At 39.7% G+C, this 11,174-nt stretch overlaps 1 protein-coding gene across 2 annotated transcripts; it reads left to right on the plus strand.

The window, feature by feature from the left end:
* Positions 1-5,533: 5,533 nt before the first annotated feature.
* On the plus strand, positions 5,534-10,530 carry LOC133968848 (complement factor H-like). 2 transcript variants are annotated; one of them, XM_062405070.1, is made up of 11 exons: positions 5,537-5,703; positions 5,780-5,971; positions 6,508-6,687; positions 6,807-6,995; positions 7,525-7,626; positions 7,726-7,824; positions 8,009-8,050; positions 8,921-9,082; positions 9,186-9,344; positions 9,750-9,775; positions 10,239-10,530. In XM_062405070.1, the coding sequence occupies exons 1-11, from the start codon at positions 5,646-5,648 to the stop codon at positions 10,251-10,253; spliced, it is 1,224 nt and encodes a 407-aa protein (XP_062261054.1). In that variant the 5' UTR covers positions 5,537-5,645; the 3' UTR covers positions 10,254-10,530. The 2 variants fall into 2 exon arrangements, with proteins under 2 accessions (XP_062261055.1, XP_062261054.1); XM_062405071.1 differs by lacking the exon at positions 7,525-7,626 and having other exon boundaries at positions 5,534-5,703.
* Positions 10,531-11,174: the final 644 nt, after the last annotated feature.

The following is an 11,174-nucleotide window of genomic DNA, read 5'->3' on the forward strand; positions in this document are numbered from 1 at the left end:
GAAACCTTAACTTTATTGAATAATGGATATATTATTAGCTGAAATGTGGAGAAAACTATTTCAGCACAAATTCTTTTTTGAAGTTCTCAGCAGATCACATAGTATGATTAAACAGCTATTAAACAGACCTTGTGTCAGGTCGTTTTCTACAATCGCCCGTCCATAAATATTTGAACCCCTACAAGTTCATGTGAAGTGTGCTCTGGTTGAAAGATCCAGAGCAGCTCCAACATAGACTGTGTTTTTCAGTCCCACCCAGAGTCCCTTCTTCATCTCTCTAACTCATTAGTGACTCTTTATCTCATTCTCAGATCATCATGAAGCAGCTGGTGGATGCTGCCATCGATTTGAAAGCCAAGGGCATCTTGCACAGAGATATTAAAGGAGAGAACATCCTCATAGAGTCAAGCTCCGATGGCCTGCGAGTGCGCGTCATCGATTTTGGATGTGGCTGCATTTGGGTGGAAAACACAATTTACAGCGAATTCTCTGGTACGTACGGCCTGTCTTGTTTTCCAGCTTTTCATTCATCTGACTATCAAGTCTCTGCCTGTTCCTCATCCTTTTCTTTTTTCTGTCTCCTTCTATCTGACTTATTGTAGGAACCCCTGAATTCCATCCTCCAGAGTTTAAATTCAACAAGCAATACATGGCTGGCCCCATGACAGTCTGGCAGTTAGCATCATTGCTATTTGAAATGCTTGATGGATTTAGGCGGTTCATCACCACAAAGTTCCTCAGAAAGGAACTCCAAATCAGCTCTGTATGGTCCAAAGGTGAGACAACGCCTGTTACAATGTGCAGTTATTGTGTTCCTTTCCATGTTACAGTCGATCATCGTAGATTCAAGCCTCATCGTTTGCATATCCTCTGTCCTCTCTCTTCACAGACTGCCAAGACTTCTTGGGAAAGTGTTTGACTTTAGAGCCTGAGGACCGTGCAACACTGGAGGAAATGAAGCTGCACCCCTGGCTACACAACCATGGTACCTAGCCCCATTCCCCACCCCTGGAGACCCCTTTCACCCCAGCCATAAACATTTTTGACTGCTGCCGCCTGGCCGACGGTACCGCAGCATCCGCGCCCGCACCACCCGGCTCAGAGACAGTTTCATCCCCCAGGCCATAAGACTTTTAAACTCATCTGAACTGCCTTAACTTCACCAAACCAGCACTGTGGCATATTTGCACTATTGCACATAATTGCACATAATTGCACTATTGTTTTTTTATTTTTTTCTTCATCTGTATATATATATATATATATATGTTTACATATATATATTTTATTTTCTATTTAAAATTTTTGATATTCTATTTTATTCTATTTTATACTATTTCAATTTTATCTTTTTTTGGGTTGTTATTACTTGAGCATTGCTAGAAGAGAACCTGTGACTGAAGCATTTCATTGCCAGCAACTGCTTAATGTTATTGTCAAGTTGATTCTATCTTATGACTTACTTGACTGTTCCTGCTTAACAGGGCCAATAATTTAACTTGGACTGAATGAAACCTTACTATCTAAATTGCCTTCAGATAATTTATGTTGTGCCAATTCCTGTCTGATAAATGTCTCAGCTGGATATCACACTGTCTGCCTTTCACTTTTCAAACTGTTAAACTTTCCTGAAATAAACTTTTCTTACCATATGTGGCTGTCGTCGTATTTCTGTCCAAGTGGGGGTTTAAGAAAACCTTGTGTGAAGTTGATTGGCCCGGTGGATGTTTGTAGCTCCAGCTTGGAAGGTATTTCCTGATTGGTTGCCGTGAGCAGGATGGGTCACGGTGCAAGCCCACGTACAAGTGTGGTCATTCAGTGGCTGTGAACAGTGCTCTGTTTTCATCTCACATACACGCTGAGGCTCGGAAGCAGCGAGACCTGCAGTGACTAGGGATTGCTATGGCCGTGTTCTTATTATTGCTTCATTGGCTGCATTTACATTGATTTTTATGTAACTGCAAGGTGAGTTGTAATGCTCAAAATGTGTATTTAATTGTTTATTTCTCTCCACTTTATGTGAAATAGTTAGTTGTTTGAATTGTTTTTTTTCTTTGTGCTTGTTGTTTTCGAAGTCTTATGTCTGTCTTATTTTCATATTGTCGATCGTACGTGAAGCACTTGAACTGCACCAACCATCATTCAAAGTGCTTTATAGAACGAGTGTGGTCACAATGACACATCCAGACTCTTAAAGTGTTAATTAGTCATACTAAAAAAGTCTGCCCTTATATAGCTCTAGATCAGTGGTCACCAACCTTTTCGAGCCCAAGATCACTTTTTAATTCCAAACGTAAGCCTGGATCTATCACCCTGATATTTTCCAGAAAAATTATTATTTGCAATTTCTGTTAAAGGTTGAATGTACAAGAAATAAATATACACAAAGAAGGCCAGTTGTACAACTGTTTCTATTCATTGCACAATATTCAAATTAATATCAATTCATATTTAAAATGCAAAATATGTAGCTTGTGTTCCACATATTCTGCAGAGGAACTGCTACTCGAGCAGAATGTTTTTACATCTCGGCTTTGATTTGAATATGGCCACAAATAGGATTATTGCCATGTTTGAAAGAAGTACCTTGTACTCAAATAAATACCAGTACTACGAAGTATGAAGTCGTGCATCTTCCGCTACTGCAAATATTTCACAATAAAAAAAACTTTTTAAACAAGGGAATGGATTCCATTAACAGAAACGCTGGAGTGCTTTTATTTTGAAATGGCATACAGAAAGTTTTGCAGCCATTTGTTTGTGACATAAATTCATCAGATAAACTTTAAAACTCAGGTAAGTAAATTGTCTCTGTTTATTCTGCTGTGAACCACAATGTTAATCTGTTAACACTTTCCGAACCTGTTTCAAAGTAAAAGCAATCCAGCGTTTCACCTTCTGAATCCACTCATTGTTATCGACAGACCGAAAGATGTGCATCTTTATACAGTAGAGTCCTGACATTTAGTTTAGTACATAAACCAACTTGTTCTTGAAGGAAATTCAGGAGATAAACCAGCAACTCCACCGACACACAGCTGATCTGCGGTGCGATGACAGCCAGTGAGTCCAGAGAGTTTGGGGATCGACAGTGAAGACCGCGAGATCGACCGGTAGTTCGAGATCGACGGCTGTCAACCACTGGTATAGATATACTTTTTTCTCTGGATTGTTATTTTCTTCAGAGGTCATGTTACAGAAGAGGGGTCAATGGGTCACATCACACAGAGATGACCGGTCTAGGTGTTTTATCTCAGATCTGAGTTTTATAGCCCTATATACGAGACCACAATCTTATTGTTCAACCTTAGAAACACAGCAAATGTTCTGCCATTTATAAATCAAACAGATGCGTAGAAGCTGATTCAGGCCTTAATAAGAAACCACCAAAAGGAGAGCAAGGGTGTGAATCGGCCTCTACTGGGTTGGTTAAAAGAAGAAATGAGGGAGAGTGAGAAAGAGGGATGGAAGTGGATGAGAGTAGACAGAAAGAGAGGGAGGTAGAAAAGAGTTGCTATATACTGCTCATACATGTCAGAGATGAGGACTGAGTGAAGTGGTTCTCCAACATTGAGCTCAGACACATAGGGGAGAGCGGGGTAATGTGAGACATCGGGTAATGTGAGACACCCCCTGTATCTAGGCAACACATTTGTGGTCATGTGACAATTACGTTTTCAAGCCCCTCCCATTCCCCCCTTGCCGTGAAGGAGAAGTTGGTGCTGGTGCTGTGCTAAGTATGTTTTTTCACAAAAAGGTTTTTTTTACATGTAAAAGTAAATTTTCTTGCTTTGAACTTAATCAACTGTTGTGTCAAAACAAATTGAATCCGGTAGAAAAACTTACATGTATATCATACATGTTGGTGAACTTCCAACATATAAAACCATGTGATTGATGCTAGCTGAAGATTAGCCTGAATTGATAAGAGATGTTGTTTTCTCTAAAATGTTGGGTGTGTTGGGTAAAGTGAGACAAATGCTGTGGGGTAAAGTGAGACAAGTTTAGTTTAGTCTTAAACATATTTTAGTGTAATATGACATTACATATGTTTTATTTTTAATGTTATAAACATTGTAGAAAAGCCATCATGTCAAGAAACTATACACCAGGAAGACAACCTGGGGCCAAACACCCCTCGCAGAGATGGAGAGTGCAGCCGCTGAGGTCATGCAGGGAAAGAAGACCTTAAGAAAAGCTGGAAGGGATAGAAATATTGATAAGACAACCCTCAAAAGATTCATAAAGAAAAAAGAGAAAGGGAAAGTGAAATCAGTAGCCTGGGGTGCAGTAGCTGAGGCAAAGAGAATATTCACAGATGAGATGGAGGAGGAGCTTGCCAAACACTTGAAACAACTAGCTGACCAGTTCCATGGCCTTGCTCCAGTTAAGTGCTGTGAACTGGCATTTGAATACGCAGAGAAAAACAATATCCCTGTCCCTGCCAATTGGACAGAGAAACAATGTGCAGGTAAGCTAGGGTGTGCAAGAGATCACATGAATCATAATAATCATAAATGTGCTTAATTGACCAATCCCCATGATTCTGTTACTAGTCCGATATTAGTTTTGGAATGTGTGGTTGTCAATCTAGCTGTCAGGATTTTAACTATTACAACATGTGTTGTTATGGTAGTTTTAAAGTGGAAAAAGTAAGTGGCTGACTTTAACCCCACTTTACCCCTCAGCTGGGGTAAGCGTAGCAAAGACCCAGTCCACCCACCCCTTAGCTGGGGTAAAGTGAGACACAAGACCACTTTTTTAAAAACAATCATATTTTCGCTAGGAAACATCCCGCTGGATGGGAAATGTGCAAATTTTACTGATATATCATTTTAGCTCGCCAAGAGGGGAGCAAATGTAAAATATGTTCCCACATAACCCCGCTCTCCCCTACTGTGCGATCACAATGTAATGATCAACATCAACATGAGTCTTTTTAATAAAAATTGATGTTCTTCTGTGAATTTCCCCCTTTCTCTCTCTCTCTCTCTCTCTCTCTCTCTCTCTCTCTCTCTCTCTCTCTCTCTCTCCCCCCCCCCCCCCCCCCCCTCTTAAGTTTGGCCTTGAGACTGTTTGTTGTGTTGCAACGCTGACCTCTGCTCACAGCCGTCCGGGAAATCGTTTTGAAATCTGCTCTTTAAACAAATAACAAAACACAACTGAATGTTTGAATGTTGCACACATAAAATAATCCCAATGAAAGTTGAGACTAAAACATGCTGGGACCAAAGTTACAGTATCATCAGCATTCAGACTGACAATATATACATTTTTTTCTATCATGATTATGATTTTTTATTTTTCTTTACTTTATGTGTATTCTTCAGAGGGGGTGTTCATTTCATTTCATTCTTTAAGAATTGTCAGTGTTCTTCACATGTGTCTCTGAAACCCATATGTAGAAAAAGTGAATAAAGGAACAACCAAAGTGTTTGTCTTCCAGTGTGTATGGCTTTAAAGAACATGTGTTTGGTTTGTGTGTTGGCTTCAGAGCGACAGCGTCACTTCACAGTCACTCTCACAGAAAGTGTTAACTCCTCATTCTTTAACTATTTGGGGGAATGCCCCCAACGATCACTAACTTGTTTGGATTTGAACTGGGTCTTTGCCCGGCTGCGTCCTGAAGCATCAGAATTGTCAAAATGTGCTCAAGATATTTGGGATTTATTCTTCTGGTTTGGTTTCCAGGAGCACTACACGGTAAGAGACTCAAATTTACCCCTAGAATCATTTTAATTTCTTTTTTTAAACACACTCTTGCTTATCTCTGTTTCAGCACAAAGTGCAGCTCAGCCTTGTCCTGCTCCCTCACTCGACCGTGGTTATTTCGTCCCTGTTCAAGGAACGTATTCTCATGACTCTAAGCTCACCTATGCCTGTGAAAGCCCACTTAAACCAGCTGTGGAGGGTTGGTGGGCAGGGAGCGTGTGTCAAAATGGCACATGGTCTCCTACGCCACGATGTATCGGTACGTTTTTCACGAATCAAATAATTTGTGGTGTTAAGTGGTCTCATCACTCTGTATATTAGGTATGAACAGCACAGCACTCTCAAGCATTATGCACCGTTTAAGCTCCTCACATGTTATTAAAGGGTCACGCAGGGACTGTGAATGTTAAAAAACACTGAGGTTAGAAAAATATCATAAAAGTAGTTAAATGTGTATATATGTTTGTCTATCTTGCAAAATGCATATAGGGTTAGATATTAACAGACTGTCGTGCTGTTATTCATACATCATTTTTTTAAGTGACAATGTTTTCTCATTCACAGGTTTTACCCACAATACAACCCTGCTACAAAATGCATCGTTGTGTATCCAAACTCAGTTCTGATCAGGAACTTTGGTTAATATCTTGAGATATTCCTTGAAAAAATTATTTGATGTATTTCCTTCTATTTTACCAGGATGTTCTTTGAAGATGAGGGGTCCAAACATCAACAGTCCACCCAATACATTATCAAAATGATAACAATTCTTTGGTTGGTTCTTTTCTCTTTCAGAGGAAACAGCCTGTATTCCGCCAACTATTGCCAATGCAAAATACACAGAGGCCTCAGATGGTCGGTACAAGGACGGAGACATCATCAGGATCACATGTGACAAAGGATATGAACACAAAGCCAACGTTGCAACAGCCAGATGTAGAAATGGGACATGGGTCTCTTTGCCCACGTGTGAGAGTAAGTCGTTCAGCTATGGGAAGAGTCTAAATCTTACTACATGAATTCTCACAGGCTACTTAAACCAAACTGCCTGTTTGATCCATGACAAGTGTGCTTTTTAAAATCTATATTCACAGTAAGCATAAAATCGTGCAAGGCGCCCCCTAAAGCCCCACACGCTGTAATCATTGACCAGGGATACAAGGAGCTGTTTCCTGAAGATGCAGGAGTGAAATATAAATGTGAAGATGGATACAGCATCGAGGGATCACACAATTATACACTTTTCTGTCAGGCTGGAATATGGACTGATGGCCCAATGTGCAGTAAGTGGACAATATGCAGATAGGATCAAGGGCACATCATTGACTACATGTATCTCCAACTATGTTCAAATAAATCAAGCTGTTCACATAAAGGACGTATCTGTGGTCTTGGGAGAGCGAAGTCGGGGAGTGATCTGCTGAACTTTGTTAAACAGCCGTGAGAAGTAAAGCAAACATGGTTTAATTTGTCAGTGGTTGAATTTTTATTGGAAGGTGATATTTTGACAGGGGAGCAGTTTTAGGGAGAAAGGTAAAGGGTTGTGAGGGAGAGCAATAGAAATGGCTCTTAAATGAAGAAAGGATAGAACCTCTATACTCCCTAAAGCAGCGCTACATAAAGAGTGTGGATGCAGGCTTTTGATTTTGTGACACAGCCACGTTCAAGCTAGAATAGGATACTACAGGTTGTTGTTCTTTGAAAACAAACATCACCAGCAGTAAATAAAAGCAGGCGTTACATCAATTGAATCAACCGTCTGACTCCTAGAAGTTATGTCTCTACAAGTGTATGTAATGTTTGTCCATTTAGGTAAAGAGACAGGACGAGGTGGTTCTGCTGAGGCAGGAACAAGTGGGGGACACAGCACGTCCTCTGGCAGAGGGACACAACCTGGGGGTGGAGGAGGTGGAGGTAGTTTACTGATGTACATTAGAAATGAATCAGTGAATCTCTTTTTCTAACCCCACTAAGGATTATGTAAGGACTCTGATTTATTTTCTGTCCATTCAGGCAGCGGACCAGATATTGGACTTGGTGGTTCTGCTGATGCAGGAACAGTCGGGGGACACAGCACGTCCTCTGGCAGAGGGACACAACCTGGCCATGGAGGTAGGCCTTCGTCTCTTCTGTCACTGTGATAAAAAGGAGCAGATCCCACTCATTGATTTAAAGTTTAAGATTTCAAAACGGAACAAAATGTCCTTGGACAAAACTCTGAATGAATAAGAAATAAATAACATCCTAATGAGATGTGTATCTTCTATTCTGTCTTCATGTGCTCTGTGTCTTACAGGATCTTCCAGCACCTCTGCCAACAGGCCTCTCTTAACAACCAGTAAGTCACTCAGATTCAATCGCTTCTTTGAGACCCTCAAAGTCTAAGATTAATAAAAAATGAATGGATCATTGATGGAGGACACTTTACTGGTTGGAAAGAAAAGAAAAGAAATGAACTCATGACTTTTATTAATAGGAGCATTCACCATCTTGTCCTATATTCTAAAGAATGCGGTGTATTACTACAAAGACTTGAGATGCCTCTCCCTTCTTTTCTTCTTCTATTGATTAATGTTGTTGTTTTTTGTCCTTCCTGAAATTGATCTTTGGGTCCAAACTATAAAAAAGCTTTTTTTTTCTCTGCAAACAAATCAAACCATGGTTCAGTATTCGATCTGGACCTGACACCCCCTCTTTTGGTCAAACTGAATTTTGGTTGGTTGTTACAGGCGGTGGTGCGAGACATTAAAACGTCTGCAGGTCTGGAGCCTAACCATGTGGTTGGTGTGAAAGGCCCCTTAGAAGTCTCTTTATCTGCCTGATCTTCACACGTGCACAACTTAAATTAACAATAAAAAGAAGTGGGACTTTGGGAGGAGGCCCATGCAACCTGCATTTGAACCAAGAACATACTGGATGTGAACGCCTGTGCTAACCACTGTACCACTGTGCCACCTGGATGCCAGTTGCACTTACAAAGAAATCTGAATATAAGTCAACATGGTCAATTCAGCATAGAGAAACATTTGGGGATGATTTGGGTCAAAATCTTTGTTCATGAATGCACAAAGCAGATTTTCAGTTCCCAGCAGTGCAGTGTTTTCCACAATGTTCATTTTAGAACCACAAGTTGTGTTGTTGCTGATGAGAGGATCTTTTCACTGAGATACTTTGACAGAGTTAAATAATCATTTTTTTTCCTTTTCAGTCGAACACTGTGGGACACATCCGATCGTTCCTAATGGTGTCGTTGTGGAAGAGCAACGAATGTATTTGAAATTTAAGTGTCAGGCTTTTTACAAACAAGTCGGTGAAGGCACTGTGACGTGTTTCAGTGACGGCTCTTGGTCAGAAGTACCCGTCTGCGAAGGTATAAAGAGGTCAACACTTTTTTTAGTTCCTTCAGTCTGTCTCAATTATCCAAATATTTTTTGTTATTTATTCATGTGTTTTTTTCTGTTCATTTTGTGCAGAGGCATTTTGTGTCTTGAAACCTGGTTATTATGATCGTAGTTCAAAGGTTTCTGTGGCAATGTATATAAATGAAGGAGAGATGAAACATATTCCATGTGTTTGGCGGGATTGGAGCGTGGCTGTTCGTTGCTTCAATCGCACAATCACTCATACCCGCTGTAAGTATAAATACATTCGGTACTTTGTATTTCAACGTGTCACATACTTTATGTTCCTGCCTTTTTCATTGTCGGCTAACAAACATGAACCTCTGAGCTCTGACTCTCAGTAAGAAGCAAAGGAGACAAAGTCAGTAACTTTGTGATTAAAGATGCATTTTCAGTTAATTATCAATAATAAGATGCATTTGTCAACATTCTTGAGTGAATCTCGGGAGTCAGAGACGGATGGTTCATAACTAGATTAAATAAAACAACACTGACGAACCAGTGTTGTTCAGAGAAGGCTTTCTTCTGTAAGTGTCGTCAGGCAGGAAGGTTTTGAGTCACATCTCAATATCAATATTTTATGTGAATTCAGGGACTTACTGAAAAATTCACGACTGTTTTTATTTAATTTTAAAGGCTGTCACAGAGATGACCATTATTGGGTAAGTGTTCTTGGATAATTATTTTTTCTTTAATTACGGATTACAACTTGATTTTTATTAACATAGGCACCTCTGTGTGTTGGTTGGTTTGTTTGTTAGTTGGCACGAAAACACAAAAACTACCAACCGGATAATTTGGAAACCTAGTGGAAGAATGTGGTGTCGGCTTTTCATGATTTTCATTAATTGCTTCGACAATAATTCATGGATCTTGATAACAATTTTAAAAAACAATATTTAGGGGACTGATATTTATGATTGTGTGCAATTTGGTGCTGATCCAAAGAGAAATCTGGATCACATGAACATAGATGTGGTTTCATAAGGGGACTGTTGGGTCTTGTTGCCATTATAGTTATTATTGTGTTTTGCATTATAGTGTTTCATGTTTTTTAAACTTTATCTTACTCTGCAGTTCTACATTAACGGCTAACATTATTATAATGGTCTGTATTGTAACCAGCGTTATTGCACCTAAAGTACAGCGAGGGAGCTCCTCCTTCCTGTTGGATGACTCATCAACGACTGACAACCAAAGCCGAGCAGGAAACTGATGAAATCCCTGCAGCAGAAAACAACAGTGGATTCTTTTTTAACCAGATGTATTTCAAAGCTCCTCACAGTGTTGGAGCTTGGTGCTGTTTGACAGCCGGTATCTTCATAACTGGAGCACATGATCAATACTACTTATACACTGTGCTGGTGTATGGCTACAGTAGTTTGAATAAAATGTCCACTATACATTCCAACAGAAACCTTGGTATTCTTTTGTTTAGATCAGGCATATCTGTGTCAAACAATGACTTATGATTTATGATCAATACGTACGACAACCAGCTAATAGTTTAATCACTTTTTATATAATTCTTTCTCAGAGTTCATTTTGGTTGTGACTGAAATCACCAACTCATTCACTAACCTAGACTTCACATTAAAAGAACATTTATGAGGGGAATTTGAGCTCATTGGCAAAATAACTTTTTGACACTACTTGATAGAGTTTCTCTGATCCTCATGACGAGCAGCAGCCAGGGGAATTTCTATAGTAAATTCTGAATGTTTATTTTAAACTTAGTATTAAAACCTTGAGGTAAAACGCAGGCTCAATTCATGTAGTTATCTAGAAATACACTTGTTTGCTGCAGTTTGTGCTTTTACCACCTCAACTCACACATTTGTCTCATGTGGGTCAAAAATAATGAGATCAACGAACAGGGTGTAAAAATCTTATCAAATGATTAGTAAAAGATTTGTGACACGGCCGTGGTCTTAAATGAACAATTGTGACACAGTGGTCTAAACATGTGTGTTTTTAGAAGCACATATGTACGGTGGCCCTGAGAGCTCAACGAACAGCAACTTAAGAAAACACTCTCCTGTGTCCATCCCTTTTACCTGT

This window comes from Platichthys flesus, chromosome 14 (genome assembly GCF_949316205.1).
Source record: "Platichthys flesus chromosome 14, fPlaFle2.1, whole genome shotgun sequence".
Classification (NCBI taxonomy): Eukaryota; Metazoa; Chordata; class Actinopteri; order Pleuronectiformes; family Pleuronectidae; genus Platichthys; species Platichthys flesus.

Bases quoted from the DNA above. Each gene is read 5' to 3' on its own strand.
- LOC133968848 (XM_062405070.1), top strand. From the start codon at position 5,646: ATGTGCTCAAGATATTTGGGATTTATTCTTCTGGTTTGGTTTCCAGGA. The intron at 5,972-6,507 runs GTACGTTTTTCA...TTTCTCTTTCAG, and splicing joins TCCTACGCCACGATGTATCG to AGGAAACAGCCTGTATTCCG. The intron at 9,083-9,185 runs GTATAAAGAGGT...CATTTTGTGCAG, and splicing joins AGAAGTACCCGTCTGCGAAG to AGGCATTTTGTGTCTTGAAA.